Genomic DNA, 17,697 nt, shown 5'->3' on the forward strand with positions numbered 1-17,697 from the left:
AGAACAAGTAAATTTAATGGAACTATGGGCCTGCTTTTGGCTAATGAGATGGTCAATGTGCTCCTCTCACTGACCACCAATGAAAGAGGTGCCCCTTCCGGAAGTGCAGTGGGGGCCAGATAAATGGCCTCAGGGGGCCGCATGCGGGCCCACGGGCCATAGTTTGGGGACCCCTGCCCTAGGACATGCATCAGAAAGGCTGAGGTGGCCCCCCAGGAATTCCTAGCGCACGCAGGGTTGGAGTGGAGCAGGGAAGGGTGTGGGGAGTCATTATGGGGTGCGGGCAAGTATGTCACATGCGCTTGCATGGGTCCCTGTCCACCTGTGCTGTCGTCTGTCCTCAGTCTCCCAGGTGGCCTCTTTGGTGGCAACTAGCAGTTGAAGTGAGAAGGAAGGGGGAAGTGGGCTATTCAGGAATAAGGAAAAAGAGAATTAGTCTCTAACCCAGATCCTGAGTGGTCTCAGGTCCTGTGGGAGGCCACCTTCCGTGGGCTCTTTATTAAGCACAAATGACAGCTGCTCTCAGAATGGCCTTTTTCTTTAGCTTCTCCCCCACCCCTACCCCCAGAGGCTTCTCACTGTCAGCATTGCCCACGCATGGCATCTGGCCAGGGCCCTCTTCCAGGAGATCAGAAGCAGGAGAGGAGACAGGAAGGCGGGGAGACAAGGGGACAGGGCCAGCGGTGAAGTCAGAGCAGGGAACCAGAAGTCATCCTGCCGAGACTGGTGCCCCCCGGGGCCCCCTGCAGTACAGGAGGACCCAGGTTAGCACAGTGCATGCACCTTGAGCCAGGAGACTCCTCAACCCATGACAGCCTGCAGCCTGAGGAAGGCTCCCTCTGCGTCAGGAAAGCAGGGCGGAGGGGGCTGGGCATGGGCTCAGGGAAGGCAGTTGTTCCACAGGCCCCTCCTCCTACTCTGCTCAGCACAGGGTCCTGCTGGGGGAGGGGCCAGCAGTTCCTGCTTCTCCTGGGGGGCAGCTTGTGCTTCTGCCATGACAGACGTAGTTTCTCAGGGTAGACTTTGCAGGACCCTTTCTGCACGCAGCAGGCTGACCCTGTGGCTTTGGACCCGACCCGAGTTTCTCATCTTGGTGGCCAAGGCCCCCCAGACTCAGAGCTGTGGTGACACTCCAGGCTGGCATGTGGCTCCTAGGCATTGTGACCTCAGCTGTTCCACACAGAGAGAGGTGGTCATCCTGCCCTCCCCTTGGCCTGTACAGGACAGTGGCCTGGTCACAGCCCATCGTGGGGAGGTTGGGAAAAGAACACTCTGGCCTCCTCCGCCATGTCGGCCAAGAGGGCGGAACTGAAGAAAGCTAACCTGGTAAGGGGGACCGCTGGACGGTGTGGCGCCCCTGAGCCCCCACCAAGTAGAGATGTGGGGCGGGGCGGGGACAGAGACTGCCTGGAGAGCCTTTGGCTCTTCTTTCTCTGTCTGAGCATGAAGTGGCCTCTGAGCCTGGAAGGAGGCCTTGATCACTGGCCTTGGGGTGGGAAGGGAAGAAGGCTAAGCTGACTCTCTCTGGAGTGCCAAGGAACACAGTACCGAACCCACTCCACCACCCCCGGAGTGTGACCCCACGCCAGGCCCGCATCCAGTGGGCATGTCCAAGGTGTACAGTAACATCATATGAGCATCATTATCATCCCACTTTACAGACTAGGAAACAGAGGCCAGAGAGACTAAGTAACTTGCTCAGGTTGACACAGCCAGCAGGGAGGACTGCTGAGATTAGAACCTGGGTCTGTGCTCCTGCAATAGTCCTTATATGGCTTCCTTAAAGTTACCTGAACATGCTTCCCCGCCCAGGCACCCCCAGCGGTGGGGGTGGGGGGGCTGCCTCCACCTGGACAAGTGTACGCTCATAAGAGATTGGGAGTGAGTGGCATGCCAACATCTGAGTTGTCTTGAATCGGGTGCTGGGGGATATGTGGGCCTGAGCACCAGCACAATTGGACAGGCAGGGCCGGGGGGTGTTCTGCAGCAGGGGCCGGGGGTTGTCTTCCTGTAGGGGCCAGTGTTGTCATCCTGCAGGGACCAGGGGTTGTCCTTCTGCAGGGGCCAGGGTTAGCCTCCTGCAGGGGCTGGGGTTTAACCTCCCAGCCCCAATGCCTGGCAAGCTGAGTCCCGCCCACCTCTCTCCGCAGAGCAAGAACTACAAGGCAGTTTGCCTGGAACTGAAGCCAGAACCTATCAAAGTAAGAAGCTCCTTTGAGGCTATGCCAATGGCCAGGCCTGAGACCCGTGGGGAGGTGACTTGGCATCAGGGGTCATTCGCTGTCGCTGGTGGCCAAGACCTGTCCCAGGTGCTGGGGGTACATTGAGAGATAGACAAGTTCTCTGCTCTTATAGACAGTCACACGAGTAACTGACCAGATAAATGCATAAACGAGAAGTTCAGTAGCGTACCTGCCATGCAGAGAATTCAGATAGGGAGGCCTGACCAGGAGGCTGCTGGAGGCTTGGGGGTCAGGAAAGACCTCAGCTGAGCCAAGAGCTGAAGGATGGGACCCCAGCCACTCAGAGACAGAGGAGGAGCTCTGTGGAAGAGGAGGCAGCCGTGCAGAGGCTCTGAGGCAGGAGTGAGCTTGGCTGTCTGGCGGGTGGGGTGGAGGGCTGAGGCCCAGGAGGGGAGTGGAGTAGGTGAGCTCAGAGAGAGTTGAGGGAAGGAGGACACCGCTGTGCAGGTGGGGCCATCAGCTCTCACCTGTCCTTTGCCCGGCCTGGAGGGAGGACCAGAAACATGGGGTGACCTCTCCTGTCTTTTCTGCCCCACACCTGCGATTTCTAGCACTCTGTGTTTCTGGTTTCAATCAACAGACATATGACTACAAAGGAATTAAACCAGAAGGGCCATTCACCAAACCAGGAGGGACACGGGAGATAAAGGTAGGTATGCGAACAGTGGCAGCAGGGGCGGGATCAGCCTGGTGAAGAGGGGAGGGGGCAGCGAACAAGCCCCGCGGTGGATAAACGGGCATCTGTGGCCGTGCTCTGGGCCCTGCGACCTCTTTCCTTCCAATTCTTTTTGTTTCTTTTAACTCTTTCTTTTGAAATAACTTCAGACTTACAGAAAAGTTTTTAAAAATGGCACAATGGCCCTGGCCAGGTTGCTCAGTTGGTGAGAGTGTCATCCTGATACTCCACGGTTGCAGGTTTGATCCCCAGTCAGGGCACATACAGGAAGCAACCAATGAATGCACAACTAAATGGAACAAATCGGCTTCTCTCTCTCTCTCTCTCTCTCTTTCTCTTTCTTTCTTTTTCTCCCTCCTCTCTTTCCCACTCCCTTCTTCTTTCTCTCTAAAAATAAATAAATGAATACTTAAAAGATGGCACAATGAATTCTAGTTTACCCTTCACAATGATTCCCTAAAAGTTGGCATTTTATTCCTCTCTTTCAAATATATATATAATATGTCTATATATGTATGTATGTATATTGACACACAAAATATATGTTTCTGGCACCATTTGAGAGTACGTTTCTCTCAAATTTCAGTGTAAATTTCCTAAAAACAAGAACACTCTTACATAGCCACAGTAAAATTATCAAAATCAGGAAATGGACATTGACACAATACTCATCTACAGCCTTTATTCTAATCTCAACAATTATCCCAAAACGTCATTCATAAAAAAAACAGCTTTTTTTTTTTTTTTTTTTTTTGCCTGGGACCCAATCTAGGATCACATGTCACGTCCAGGTTCCATGGCTCTTTAGCCTCCTATCATTGGGACAGTTCTTCAACCTTTGTCTCTTGGGATGCTGACATTTCTGAAGATCATAGATTATTCATTTTGTAGAATAACCCTCAATTTGAGTTGTCTGTGCATTTTGGGTGGTCACATAATAGAATTATCAGAGGCACATGACATCTGGATGTCCCCCTGTCCTGTTTTCTTGATAGCATCCTTTCTTTCCTCCCTAATGGGAAGTGTCTCCCTGTCCCTCCCCTGTCCACGCCCTGGGACCTTCCCTTTGCTCCAAGACATTTCTTTACCCCTTCTCTTCCCTATTTTATTTCCTCAGAATGAACTCAGGGAGGTGAGGGAAGAGCTCAAGGAAAAAATGGAGGAGATAAAACAGGTAACAGGATGAGACTTTTCAGAACTTGGAGGTGAAAGGCAGCTTCCAGGAAAGGGCGGAGCCTGACTTTGAGCAGTGACTGCAGTCAGGAACTGCATGGAAAAGTAATCCAACGAACTCAGCCCGATGAGCATTTCAGTGGTGGGCAAGGCAACTCAGGATACCTGTTGCTTGTTTGATGCTTACCCCCAACGTTTGAATGAGAAGGAGTCTCTAAGGTATCTTTTGGATAAGGTTGGGGAGATAGAACTTTAGTGACAGAGAGGGGCTGATTGGGATTCAGGGGCAGTCAGGGACCGATTCAGTTCTCCCTACTCACCTCCCTGAGCACGCTGCAGAGTAAGACCCCTCTTCTTGTCTGTTTGATGGAACCACCTAGATCCCTGGTCAGCAAACCGCGGCTCTTTGGCCCCTTGAGTGCGGCTCTTTGGCCAGCTTAGGAGTACCCTAGTTAAGTTAATAACAATGTACCTACCTATATAGTTTAAGTTTAAAAAATTTAGCTCTCAAAAGAAATTTCAATCGTCGTACTGTTGATATTTGGCTCTGCTGACTAATGAGTTTGCCGACCACTGCATCCTCACAAGAAAAGGGACTGCTCAAACAAGAAGGTTCTATTGAAGTTGTGGTCTAATCTCCACATGGAAGCCTGGCAGCAGCCAGATCTAAGTTGTGCCAGGACTGCCAGTGGCAGTGACTCAATGGTACCTGTACTCTAGTCACTTCATTGCTGCCCTGGGCCACCATTGCTCCATTCTCTGAGCTCCATTCACCAGGGCGCTACAGCCCTTTGCTCAAAATGCCCAAAAGGTGACTCCACAGTCAGTAACATGCTCTGCGCCTTTCTTCCTTGTTAGATAAAAGATGTAATGGACAAGGATTTTGATAAACTCCAGGAATTCGTGGAGGTTATGAAGGTAAGCATTTACTGAGCACTTTCCAGGGGCCAGTACCATCCAGGGTTTGTGGTGGGAGATAGCAGACCTCGCCCCAAACTTGATTGCAAGAGAGAATTAACATGTAAGTAATAAGAGGAATGATAACTAGATGTCAGTTTTATTTCTGAGTTTAGAGAATAAATGTGGGTAGAGTAACTAGAAAAGTCCTTATAGAGACTGTCTTAAAGTAAGCCTGGAAGGCTACACTAGAATCTTAATGCAAATCTAACCAAAAGCCCAATAGGATTATTTTTTAATTCAACCATCACTAAGAGGATTATCTAGATCAGTATTTTTCAACCACCAGTCAATGAACCAGTGCTGGTTCATGAAAGAGTTGTATGAGGATTCATACAACATCAGAGTGGCTAACCCTTTCACAGACCGGCACAAAATTTCTGGCAAACTAGTGGTTGAAACCACTGATCTAGATTCTAGAATTGTGGTCCACAGGCTCTGGTATGCTTCAGAATCCCCAATAAAATAAAGAAAACAGAGCCAGGTCCTATTTAGACGGAACGTGCAACCTTGGAATTTCTTCACGTTCTCCAGGTGGGAGTTTGAGAACTACTGTAGTGGAAGCATAATAGGCAAAAGCGGATCTCTATACATGTTCAAGAGTTGTAACTACCCTTACTAGATATTAAAATGCATAATAAAGTCACAGTAATCACAGCCCAGGGGTAACCAGCATAGCTAACCCCATCACAGCCTCTCTGCCAGGCGCGCACTGAATCCCTAGTGAGGACTGCTAAAATTCACCTGCCCAGGCTGGGCCCAGATGGACAGCGTGGGGCACAGTTGCTTAAACTTCCCAGGGACTGTGCTGCTTGCTCATGGATGAGAACGAGCCCTCAACCCTCCTGCAGGAGCTACTCACCGTGGCTGCCCAGGAATCGCTTGACCTGCAGCTCTGACCTGCCCCTTACAGCCCGGCCGCACCCCACAACAATTACATCAGAACCTCTGGGGAGGAGGTCCAGGGTCAGTAGTTTTTAAAGCTCCCCACACTCTGTACAATTTAACACACGATAGAGATGATTTTTTTTTTAAAGGTCAGCAGGAAGGAAAGGATTATATAATAATATTAACATTGCTCAAATATATGAAGAAAAAACTAATTTTAACTCTGTAAATGGAAATAGTCTACCAAGTGAATTTAAATACTAAAAACCAATAAGAAGAAAGTGCATGTGAGTATTTAATCAGGTGTTCTAAGCATAAGTACAATGGAAGAAAGAAAATATAGAAGTTTTTGAAATTATAACAGAAAAGCACCATAAACAAGTAAAAAGCAAATGGCGGTTTTGGAGAAAAAAAATTTTTCACAAAAATGATAGGTATAGACAAAAGGTCATTTATCTGGAACACATACAGCTTGTACAACTCAGTAAGAACCAGATGGAAAAATGAGAAGAGGGTAGGAACAGACAGTCCCCAGAAGAGATTAAAAGCAATAAGCATTAAAAATCTTGACCTCATGAATAATCAAGTAAATGCAAATGAAAACAATAACTAGGTAAGTGTCACATTCAAATCAGCAAAATTTTAATTTGTGACGATTACAGGATAAGATAGGAATACTCTTGTACTGCTGATCAGAGTTCAAGTTTGTACAAAACTGAGAGGGAATTGAATTCTAGGTACAATTTTACTTCTCAGAATTTAACCTCTGAGATTTATCACAAGTGGCAGCATGGATGGATGCTATTCATTTAATAGCAAAAATGTGGAAATAACCACAATTCTAACAGTAGAGAAATAGCCAAATAAATTATGCTATATCCATACAATGAAAATTAAGTACGATTTGAGACAGTGTTTAGAAAGAATACTTATAATGAGAATTTTTAAAAAGCAAATTACAACTCATATATACAGGCTGATCTGAACTAAATGGACAAAAATAGGTAAATGAACATATAAAAGAAAGACTGGAAATAAGTTATACCCAAAGGATCTTTGTTATTTCTAGGTGATGACAATTGTCTCTTTTCTGTTCCTCTGCATTATCCAGACTTCCTGCAGAGGGCATGTGCTGTTTCTGTAGTATATGCAAACATAGTGTTTCCTTAGCGGGAAGGACAGGGCAAGAAAGGCACAAAGGAGGCTATTTCGGGCGCGGGCACAGCTTGCGCACAGCGTGGGGGCGGGAGGAATGTGAAGTGTGCTGAGGCCAGTGGGGAGATCAGTCACAGAAGAGGGATCACTGGGGGGAACTGGGAGAAATTAGACGGAAGGGGCACTGAGGCGGTGGGTAATGAAGGCTTCTGAAAGGCAGGCAGCCAGTCTGGGACTCGGCTGTGTAAGCAGCGAGGGGCCTCTGGAGAGTCTCAATCAAAGAACATGCTAGGGGCAGCATTTCAGAAAGCTGAGCCGGCAGCTATTTGCAAGGTGGCCTGGGGTGGGGGTGGGGGGGGGAGCTGGGCTGGCTCGTCCGGAGCGAAAATATCAGACAGGAAGCTGCGTCCAGCCAAAGGTGAAGGAAGCTGGACCAGGTGTAGGATAAGAAAGGGCGAATCTGAAAGATGCCTGGGAGGAAAAATAACGTTCTTGGTGATGGATTCAATGTGGAGAATGAGAGAGAGAGGCAAGCATCAATGACAATACCGAAGTTTTCATCTGTGTGATTAGCCGAAAGGGGTGACAGTGATAAGGGCAGTTGGGAAATAGAACTGATTTAGAAGAGAGCTTGAGAAGGTCTCTCATGAGGAGTTTGGAGTGATGGGGGGAGAGTTGTAAGAATATGGAATGTTTTGACTCTGGTATTTTGGACCCAAGGGTGATTTTGACTTTAAGGATATTTTGACTCTACTATGAATACAAACATTTTATTCAGAATTGATATGAACATTTGAAAATGCTTTTCAAGAAAGGTATGTTTTGAAATCAGCTCCCCCTAGACAGTATAATTTCTTGGTCAAGTTTTTACCGCAGTTCAGTAAACTGTTTCCAAAACTTTCATTTTTTATTCAAACTATTTTCCTTGAAGCAAATTGTTTTCAATTCACATTTTATGATGTTTGATCCAACCTCGTTACTGTCCATCACAGATAATTGTCTACGATAACGTCTGCCATCTTGTAATGTCTTTTGTGACCAGTTTTCCCAGGGCAAATTTATAGACCTAAACTTTGCCAAGATTTTACTATTCTTTCTGTTCTCAGCAGATAATATATGCGAGGTGCCATTTGAGTGACTATCAGTTTTATTTTGTGTTGACCGTGTCTGCCAGGAATTGGCTAAAAGAGCAAACAAAGATACAGGAATCGGGTGCAAGGCAGAGTCAAAACGCTGGCGTCAAAAGTGTCTGGGGGGGGGGGCACACGATTTGCTTTCTTGGTGCTGTCATTTTATAGGCATTGAACCCAGACAGATGTTGGTTTCATCCAAGTGTGAGTCCCCGTAAAACAAGTTCCAGGCCTCTGACTCACCGAAGACTTTGGACAAGCCCATAATGAGTCTGCCTGTTGCTGAGTCTCATCAGGGGCAGCCCATGTCAGGTGCAACCGTAGGCCACCTCCCCCGAGGCCAGTGAGGATTCTGAGGACATGAGATGCTGAGCTGTGACCTCTGACTGGTTTGCAGAGAAGCAGGAGGAAGGGACTTCAGAAGCCCTTCAAGATCCTAGCTTTGAATTCTCTCTTGAAGGAAATGCAAAAGGATATGGATGAGAAGATGGATGTTTTAATAAATGTGCAGAAGAACAGCAAGCTGTAAGTATTCCCTGCCCCATTTCTCCTCACCCCTAAACAATCCCCCCCCTTCACTTTGCTCTGTGTCCTCAGGGTTCAGGGGACTCTCAGGCCCTTCAAGGAGCTGTCTTGGTTTCTGTGGTCCCCATAGCTTAGAGTCAAGGGCTTCCACAGCCTCCTGTGCTCTGGTTATCACCTTGTCATGTGGGACATTGTCTCCCCAACTCTGCCCCCCCCTGACTCACCAGTCCCCCTAGAAGAGGGCCCAAGGAGCACCAGGAACTCAAGCTGATGGGGAAGCCTGACGCAGACTCACAGCTCCGGCGCAAGAAACTGGAGGAGGCTGATGGAGCATTGCCCACAGTCCACAAGCAGATCACGGCACTGCAGAAACCTAGAAAGGGCATGCTGGACGCCCATGATCAGTGTGGGACCTGCTGTGTAAGTGAGACCCACCTGCCCGCTCGGGAGCTGCACCCCGGGTCCGCGGGCCGTCCTTGCTCTGGGACCTCTGGCTGTAAGGGGACTGGCTGGTGGCACCCTGCTGCGGGTCCCGGGAGGCCTCCAGAGCCTGAGGCCCTCTCTGGGGTCTTGCCCTCTCAGCCTGGGAGACTCCTAAATCATGACCAAGTAGGACTCAAGCCTGAACATGCCTGCCCTTAAGTGCCACTGTATTGTTCTGTCCTTTCCTATAGCAAAACCTGACCAGGTGCCCAGCAGTCTGGCCATCGTGGACCAGAGAGAAATGATCTTTCTCGCTCCATTTCTGTCCTCTACGGGAGGGAGAAATGTTTGTTGTGTGTCCTAAAGAACAACCACAGTTCGGGGTAGGTAGAGCTAAACAAGACGGGCCTGGTCTCAGTCGGGTGCCCAGTCCTCCCAAAGGCAGTGTGCTCAGGTGCGTCAGCATTGGCTCTGTGCCTGCGCAGGCTCCGCCCCCACCATGCCCCCTCCCGCTTAGAATGTGTGGCACCAGGAGGGAGGACTTGGTTGGCCCAGCCTCAAGACCCTGGTGGGGAGGAGGGGGTGGCTTGCCAGCCGCTCACCTGACCTTGCCTCTGGTTCCTGCCTCCCTCCCCATCTAGCAGGAGACTTCCACTCTAGGCCTGGGCACCCTTCTCACCCTTGGCATCTGGAGCTACATTCTGATGTATCCGTGCTTCAACGTCCATGCGATTGAGGATGTCCTTCCAACCTAGTGCCACCGTGGAACCGCCCTGAGCTCCGGTTCATCTACTCCCTACTCCTCAAGCGTCACAAAAAGGCTTGTTGCCCACTTCTGTACCACCTGCCCCAGGCCTCCCTCCACCTGGATTAAAATCCACTGAAAACCAAAGGGCGTGTCTCCAAATTTGAGTCTGCCAAGAGTGTCCTATTCTAAATCAGCCTATGTCAGACTCCACCCCCTCTTCCTGCTTCCTGGTAGATTGGTGGGAAATTCTATCTTGGTCATCCTGAGGGTCATCCCTCCCTCCCCACTGTCTCCCTCCACTCCACTTTGTTCTGCAAAGGTCCTGGGTCAGGAGACACCTCCACAGCCCTCTCCAGCTGTCTGATCCATGTTCTTGGCTCCTGCATTGTGTGTGTGCTGGGGCGGCGGGGACCTGAGAGTTTGGGGCAATGTGGGGAACCCCCAGGCCCAGAGTCTAGACTACAGGAGGTCTCAGGACATGGTCCTCGTTGATCCCTTTGGGCTCTGAGGGTCCACCCTCCTGACCCTCTGGCCAATTTCTTCCCTTTTCCCTCACCAAAGGGATACACATCCCTTCAGAGGCCTTAGGCCTTTGGCGACATGGGGGTGAGCCTGTTACCTCCCACAGATGCACCCTGTGTCCTGCCCCAGACTGTCTACCTCGGCGAGGATGAGACTTGGCTGCTAGCTTGAAGGGAGTAAAGAAAGCTACAGAGAGAACAGGATTGCAGGGAGCTGGCGTGCCACAGGTGTGGTTCCTCCAGTTTGATGGAGGAAGGAGTCATGGGGTTGCGTATTTTGTATTTTATTTCATGCCAGCTCTTTCTCACTTCATCTCTTTGCTAAGTTGGCTGCTTTGACTTTCAGACAATCTAGTAAATAACTGATCAAGTGCTTTATGGCTACATGGTAATGAATGATGTGTTGGGACTTCAGATATACACTTAAAAAAAAACAACAACCCAAAAGCAAACATAGGTCCTGCCCTTAAGGAGCTAACCATCTTAAAGGATATGGTAAACATGTCTGTTAAAAATATGGACCATATGTAAATAAGTACAATTCACATAAGCATGTGATGACCCCAGGAATGGGGCAGAGGAGAGAAAAGGGAAGGCCAGTACAGCCTGGGCATTCCCCCTGCGGCTGTAACAGATTTCCACACTTGATGGCTGGCGACAGCTCTCCACGGGGCTCTCTGGGCTGAAATCGAGGCACTGGCCGGTCGGCGTTCCCTTGGGAGGCTCTCGGAGAACCTGAGTCCTTGACCTTTCGGCTTCCAGAGGATGCTGCACCCTTCTTGCCCATCCTCAAAGCCAGCCGCGGCTGCCAGCCAAGTCTCTCGTTCTGCGCTGCTCTGACACTGGTGCCTCCTCTGCCCCCTGTGTCCACTCTGAGGGACCCTTGTGATTGCTTCAGGCCCACCTGGTAACGCCGGATAATCTCCTATTGTTAAGGTCAGTTGGTGAGCCAACTTTCTTTCCCTTTGCCATGCGACATAACTGTAGTTACAGGTTCTAAAGCCTGGACATCTTTAGGGGATGTCATTCTGACTGTCGCAGGGGACTCCCCAGACACTGTCCCTTGACTACCAAACCCCCAGACACTTGGGAACTTGTCACTGTTCAGTTCTATGCTCTGGTAGTTTTCAGATAGGCCCACAGATTCTCTGCTACTCTTTCAAGAGGAGCCTAAATCCTCTCCCCTTGACTGAGAGCTAGCCATGGTGACAGAAGCGATGGTATGTGACTTCCAAGGTGACGTCATAAAGGACATGGTGACTTCCATCTTGCTCTGTCTTGGACACTCATTCTGAAAGGAAATCTGATTGGCTGGGTCGGATTAAATACCCATCTTGGTCTGATAACGGGGTTCTGTGGCACAAAGAAGTGGGGGTGCACATTGGGGAGGCACTCCCAAGAGGCTCTATACACAGAACAGCTATAGTACATGTAGCAGAAGAAACAAGACTAAGTATTATTCCATTCCAGGAGAGGTGACATTGAGACCTACAGAGAAAGTACAAGCTCACAGGCAGAGCTGGCCCATGGGCAGCGTCAGCAGGGATGACGCACCGTGGCTCCCCAAAGGTCCTTTCCCAAGGACAGAGGTGACAGTTGTTTGCAAGCCGGGCAGACCTGTCTCCTTAGCACACACACTTATCCTGTTGCCTTCAGGTTGGATGTTGTCGGGCTGGGTCACGGGGATGCTTGGGAAGGGTCATGGGCCAGGGATGGCTGAGCCCACTGCCACCAGTCCTCGGGGCCTGACAAGCTCTGCAGAGTCATTTGCACAAAGAAGACTCAGTCTTTGGCTCAGCCTGGGAGCTCTGGTTCCCTGAAGACCTAGTCTCAGTGCTTGAAGCTGGCATCTGCTTTGCTTTGAGAACCCACTGGGGGCAATGGCCACAAAATCAAGTCTCATGAGCACTCATCACATCACCCCCATCTCATGAGCCAATCTGAATACAGGTCCCAGGCATGTGTGTATTTGCAGACATGACCTGGGATGCAGATCAGGTGCAGTTTCTTGGGACCACCCCCACTCCCAAGCATGCTCGGTCCTGGAGGGACCCGAGTGGAAGGAGTCCCTTACTGGCACCCTGAGACCTTGCAGGCATGTCCACAGTGCTGAGGCCACAGGTCCTGGAGGGGGTCGAGAGGGCCTACGTGTGAATGGCCCAGGGGAGGCAGCAAACATTTCCTGAGCATTGCCAAATGCAGGGCTGTGACCTCCATGTGAAGGGTGCAGGTGAAGACGGCAGAGTCCTGCCTCTAGAAACTGACCAGCTGCGTGGACAGAAAAGACATAAGCAGGCTGCAACTAGTGTGGAGGTGGGCAACTTCTCTAAACAGCCAAGTGGCCTGGTCATCGAGTCCTTGAAGAGTTGTGTAGAGGCAGAAGGTGGTCCAGCTGGGATGGAGGTGGCTTCGTGGAGGTGAGAGAATGAGATGAGCCAAGGCAAGGGCATGAGGATGTGGATGGCACTTTGGGGACCTTAGAATGTAGGTTTACGGATAGGGATGGTGGGGAAAACATCAGAAGTCTAAGATCAGACGGCAAGGTCTTGGACAGTTGGATTGTGATCCCATAAGTAGTGGGCACTAAAGAAGACTTCTGAGCAAGAAAGGGAGTTTGAGTGGGAAGCATTGATTGAGGACCAGGTCCCCGGAAGTGGTGTGCACAGTGGATTTTCCATTGAGAAGAAATGAGTGGAGCCAAGAGAAGTGGGTCTGAAGCTATTCTAAGTGGTTCAGGATCCAGGTGCTAAGAGCCCATATTAGGGTGTGCAAGGGAATTGGGGAGGCCAGGAACGGACACTGGAAATGTTATAAAGACAGCATGGGGATTGGCAGCTCATTTGCCGTGGGAGAGACAGAAAACATCAAACTTGAACGACTAAGTGGTACCCATGGTAGAAACAGGGAATGTTAGCCTTGCAGGGTAATGAGTGAAATCTGTGTATTTTCTGCCCTTAAGCAACTCACACCACCTTCTCTCATCTGCAGCTCTTCCCTGAGAGCCATCAAAGGTGTCACGGAGAATGGCCCAGTGAGCCTGCGCTTTTTCTATAGGTCTCTGCCCCCTCAAGGGGGATGGACTTTTCCTCAACCTTGTCTTTTCTTTTTTTTTTTTTTTTTTCATTTCTGAAGCTGGAAACGGGGAGAGACAGTCAGACAGACTCCCGCATGCGCCCGACCGGGATCCACCCGGCACGCCCACCAGGGGTGATGCTCTGCCCACCAGGGGGCGATGCTCTGCCCATCCTGGGCGTCGCCATATTGCGACCAGAGCCACTCTAGCGCCTGAGGCAGAGGCCAAGGAGCCATCCCCAGCGCCCGGGCCATCTTTGCTCCAATGGAGCCTTGGCTGCGGGAGGGGAAGAGAGAGACAGAGAGGAAAGCGCGGCGGAGGGGTGGAGAAGCAAATGGGCACTTCTCCTGTGTGCCCTGGCCGGGAATCGAACCCGGGTCCTCCGCACGCTAAACCTTGTCTTTTCTAGCAAAGGTGCTATTCCTGTCCTGTGTACAGAAACTCTTGGGGGGAGAATGTCATCCCCACCTGGGTCCCCACTTCCTTGTGCTACAGACCAAGGTGGATATCCAGCCCAACTCGCCCAACTGGGTTTCTTTCCCTGGGAATTCGGAACCAGGATTTGTTGAGACTCAGCCGGCCCCCAGAACTGAGGCCTTGTAATTGGGAGCTACAGAGACATCTGCCACCACTGGCCAAAGAGGCAGAGAAAGCTGATCTATAGAAAAAGAAAACCAGTTTGCAGAGACAGAAGATGATGCGGGGAACCTGGGAGAAGTAGGACCCCGTGGTACCAGAGAGGGGCCACTGGTCTGGTGCTAGCCCAGCCTTCCCTGCGTGAGCAGCCAGGACTCCTGATCTGCTGTGACTGGTTCTGTTTAAGCAGGGCGGCTTTTGTTGTCACCAAGCAAGGCTGAGCTAAGGAATCTCAGAGATTGTCTGATCCAATCTCTGCAATTTACAATGAGACTCTGAGACCCAGAGAGGCACGGTGAGGTACCTGCAGCTGCCCAGCCAATTGAAAGCAAAGTCAGGACCCTGAGCCAGGTGCTGGGACTCCGGTCCCAGCGCTCTCCACACCCTCTGTCTGTGGCTCTCTGGGGCTGGTGGCCCTTTCCAGGGGCAGGAGGTGAGGCAGGAGCATAGGGTCAGCTGGATCTGGATACAGGTCAGTGGTGTGGCCACAGGTAAGTCACTTCACCTCTCTGAGACACAGTGTTTTCTTCTGGAACGTGGGGATGATAACACCTAATTCACAGGGGGTTGTGAGGGTTAAATGAGAATAGACGCAGAGGAGTTCAGTATTTTTTTTTTTTCAATGCCATGACGGAGTGATGATGAGGTCAGAATTGCCTTTCCCAGATGAAGAGGCCTTCACTTCCCAGTGTCAGCTTTCTGACACCGTGACTAACTGCAGTCACAGCCAGGCGTGCAAGGAAATGAATGTGGCTTTCCTTTAAAAAATAAACAAATGACCCAGAGCTGTTTTGAGAGAAGGAAGGAGGTGTCTATAGGAAAATAAACATATGGTCTGGGGCTTGGGACTGGCCGTTTGAGAGGACAAAGTGGGTCCCCTGTGACACAGCATCTCACTCCTGTAACCTCAGTGTCCCATGCCCACAGCGTGCGGGGCAGCTGGCCATGTCAGCCCACCCGCGGATAACCGGTGCTGCAGCCCAGGCCCTGACTCAAGCAGTCAGCAGAGGAACACGTGGGTGAGTCACTTGGCAGCAGTCAAGTGGGCCGGGCTGGGCCATCCACTCCACCACAGCAACAGCCCCCCTTCTCCTGGGTCACAGGCCACAGCCAGCCCCAGACGATGAGTGAGGATGGGCTCAGGCATCCACTGCCCCAGAGGGGACCCCAGTCCAATCTCCCTCAGACTCAACAGGTGTGAGTACACCTGTTTCCATGACAACAGACTACCCACCCACCTTTCTGAGGGGGAGGGCACTCCGACTGGCTCCAGAGGCCCCTGCCTTTTTATTCTACCCCTTCAGTATTTCGAAGGTGATTCACTCTCCTATAGGTGTGATCCAGGTGACCTTTGGAAAGTCTCTTTGTATTAAAATCCAGCTAAGCCAAGTTCAAGCTCCAGAGCTGAGATTAAATAGCGTGTGTGAAAGCCTCGGTCTGGTTGTCACAGCAGAGGACCCAGAAAGTGCTGAAGTGCCCCCAGCAGGAGAAGGGGCAGCATTTCAGAGGGTGGGGGGTGCTCTGTCCATTTGAGACTTTTAATATTGACATCAGCTTTTAAGAGTGGCAACAAAAAAGGGTTTTGTTTTGTTTTGTTTTATTTACGGGCGATGAGTCTGTGAGGAGATGAGCAGCTCTGGTATGAGTGTGCCAAGTACAATATTTGAGGGGGGCAGTTGGGTGAGACACACCAGGTGCCTGAAAAGAGAGGAAGAATTCCAGATAGCTGCCAGGTTTTCACTACAAGGCTGTTCATCATCGAGTCATTTATAACATATACTTAAAAGTCAGGAACAACATGAATGGACACCAACTGGCTATTAATTGTGGCACACCCATAAAGTTGAATGCTTGACTGTCATTAAGAATAAAATCTGTCTGACCAGGCAGTGGTGCAGTGGATAGAGCGTTGGACTGGGATGCAGAGGACCCAGGTTCGAGACCCTGAGGTCACCAGCTTGAGCGTGGGCTCATCTGGTTTGAGCAAAAAGCTCACCAGCTTGGACCCAAGGTCACTGGCTCGAGCAAGGGGTTACTCGGTGTGCTGAAGGCCCGCGGTCAAGGCACATATGAGAAAGCAATCAATGAACAACTAAGGTGTCCCAACAAAAAACTGATGATTGATGCTTCTTATCTCTCTCCGTTCTGTCTGTCTGTCCCTGTCTATACCTTTCTCTGACTCTCTCTCTGTCCCTGTTAAAAAAAAAAAAAAAAGAATAAAATCTTGTTGAAATATATTTAATGCCATCAAGAGATGTTGATGATATAATGTTAAATTTTAAAAATGCAAATTATGAAACAGTATCAGACTCTAGTCCCACTCTGGGAAAGTGTGCATGTGGCATGTGCGTGTGTGTGTATGTGTGTTTGTGTGTGTGTAGAGTGGCCTGTAAGAATGCAAAGTACTTAAAGCAGTGGTAGTCAACCTGGTCCCTACCGCCCACTAGTGGGCGTTCCAGTTTTTATGGTGGGTGGTAGCAGAGCAACCAAAGTATAAATAAAAAGATAGATTTAACTATAGTAAGTTGTTTCATAAAGATTTATTCTGCCAAACTTAGCAAAAATCCGACATAAAGTACTTGGTAAATAATTATTATTATATGCTTTAACTTGCTGTAACTCTGCTTTATAAATTTTATAAAGTAAAGTTACTTCCCTACTTTATAAATCACCATTACTGTGGAACCAGTGGGCGGTTAGAAAATTTTACTACTAACAAAGATACAAAGGTGGGCGGTAGATATAAAAAGGTTGACCACCCCTGACTTAGAGCAATGCATAGAACAGCAGCAGTGGTTCTCTGTGTAGTAGGGTTAGGACAGATTTTCCTGTCATTCTTTGTGCTTATCTGTCACTTCTAATGTTTCTACAATGAACATATATTATTTGTATAATAAAGAGCAATTTTTTTAAAGGAAGAGATAAATGGCCCAAGAAGGATCTTTCAGAAGAGAGACACCATCAGTTGAGATCTCCTAAAATATTTTCTGATGGGAAGCACCTGAGATCTTTCTACTTCTTGGGAAGGGCCAGGGAAATCATGCTCTGTCCAAGGCTTCATCCAGAGGAAGGGGGCAAATTAACCCCACTAAAAGGACAACAGGAAAAATGATTAAAATGGCTCTATGTTTATAGCCATGAGTGATGCTGATTCAATAGGTATCATCCCAACACTTCCACAAGCATCCCCCTCTCCTGGGTTATTGCAGTGGCCCTGGAGTATGGTAGGAGTCCCCTACCATTTATCTATTCTCAACAAGTCAAAGTCCTCCTATTAACATGTTAGTCAGGTCATGTCATTCTTATGCAGAACTTTCCATTGTTTTCCCATTTCTCTCAGAGCAAGGGCCAAAGTCAGTGGATGGCAAGGCCCTACAGCAGGCGTCCCCAAACTATGGCCTGTGGGCTGCATGCGGCCCCCTGAGGCCATTCCCCCCCCCCCCCGCACTTCTGGAAGGGGCACCTCTTTCATTGGTGGTCAGTGAGAGGAGCACTGTATGTGGCAGCCCTCCAACGGTCTGAGGGACAGTGAACTGGCCCCCTGTGTAA

At 49.7% G+C, this 17,697-nt stretch overlaps 1 protein-coding gene across 1 annotated transcript; it reads left to right on the plus strand.

Moving 5' to 3' along the window:
* The first annotated feature begins 1,287 nt into the window (after nucleotides 1-1,287).
* TEX35 (testis expressed 35) lies at nucleotides 1,288-10,592 on the plus strand. The gene is made up of 9 exons (XM_066363835.1): nucleotides 1,288-1,326; nucleotides 2,151-2,201; nucleotides 2,824-2,892; nucleotides 4,037-4,093; nucleotides 4,951-5,010; nucleotides 8,683-8,747; nucleotides 8,975-9,167; nucleotides 9,513-9,546; nucleotides 10,480-10,592. The coding sequence occupies exons 1-9, from the start codon at nucleotides 1,288-1,290 to the stop codon at nucleotides 10,590-10,592; spliced, it is 681 nt and encodes a 226-aa protein (XP_066219932.1).
* Nucleotides 10,593-17,697: the final 7,105 nt, after the last annotated feature.

Source organism: Saccopteryx leptura, chromosome 2 (genome assembly GCF_036850995.1).
Source record: "Saccopteryx leptura isolate mSacLep1 chromosome 2, mSacLep1_pri_phased_curated, whole genome shotgun sequence".
NCBI lineage: Eukaryota > Metazoa > Chordata > Mammalia > Chiroptera > Emballonuridae > Saccopteryx > Saccopteryx leptura.

Coding starts and splice junctions, on each gene's coding strand:
- TEX35 (XM_066363835.1), top strand. CDS start 1,288: ATGTCGGCCAAGAGGGCGGAACTGAAGAAAGCTAACCTG. Junction 2,202..2,823: donor TGAAGCCAGAACCTATCAAA/GTAAGAAGCTCC, acceptor TTCAATCAACAG/ACATATGACTACAAAGGAAT. Junction 2,893..4,036: donor GAGGGACACGGGAGATAAAG/GTAGGTATGCGA, acceptor TTATTTCCTCAG/AATGAACTCAGGGAGGTGAG.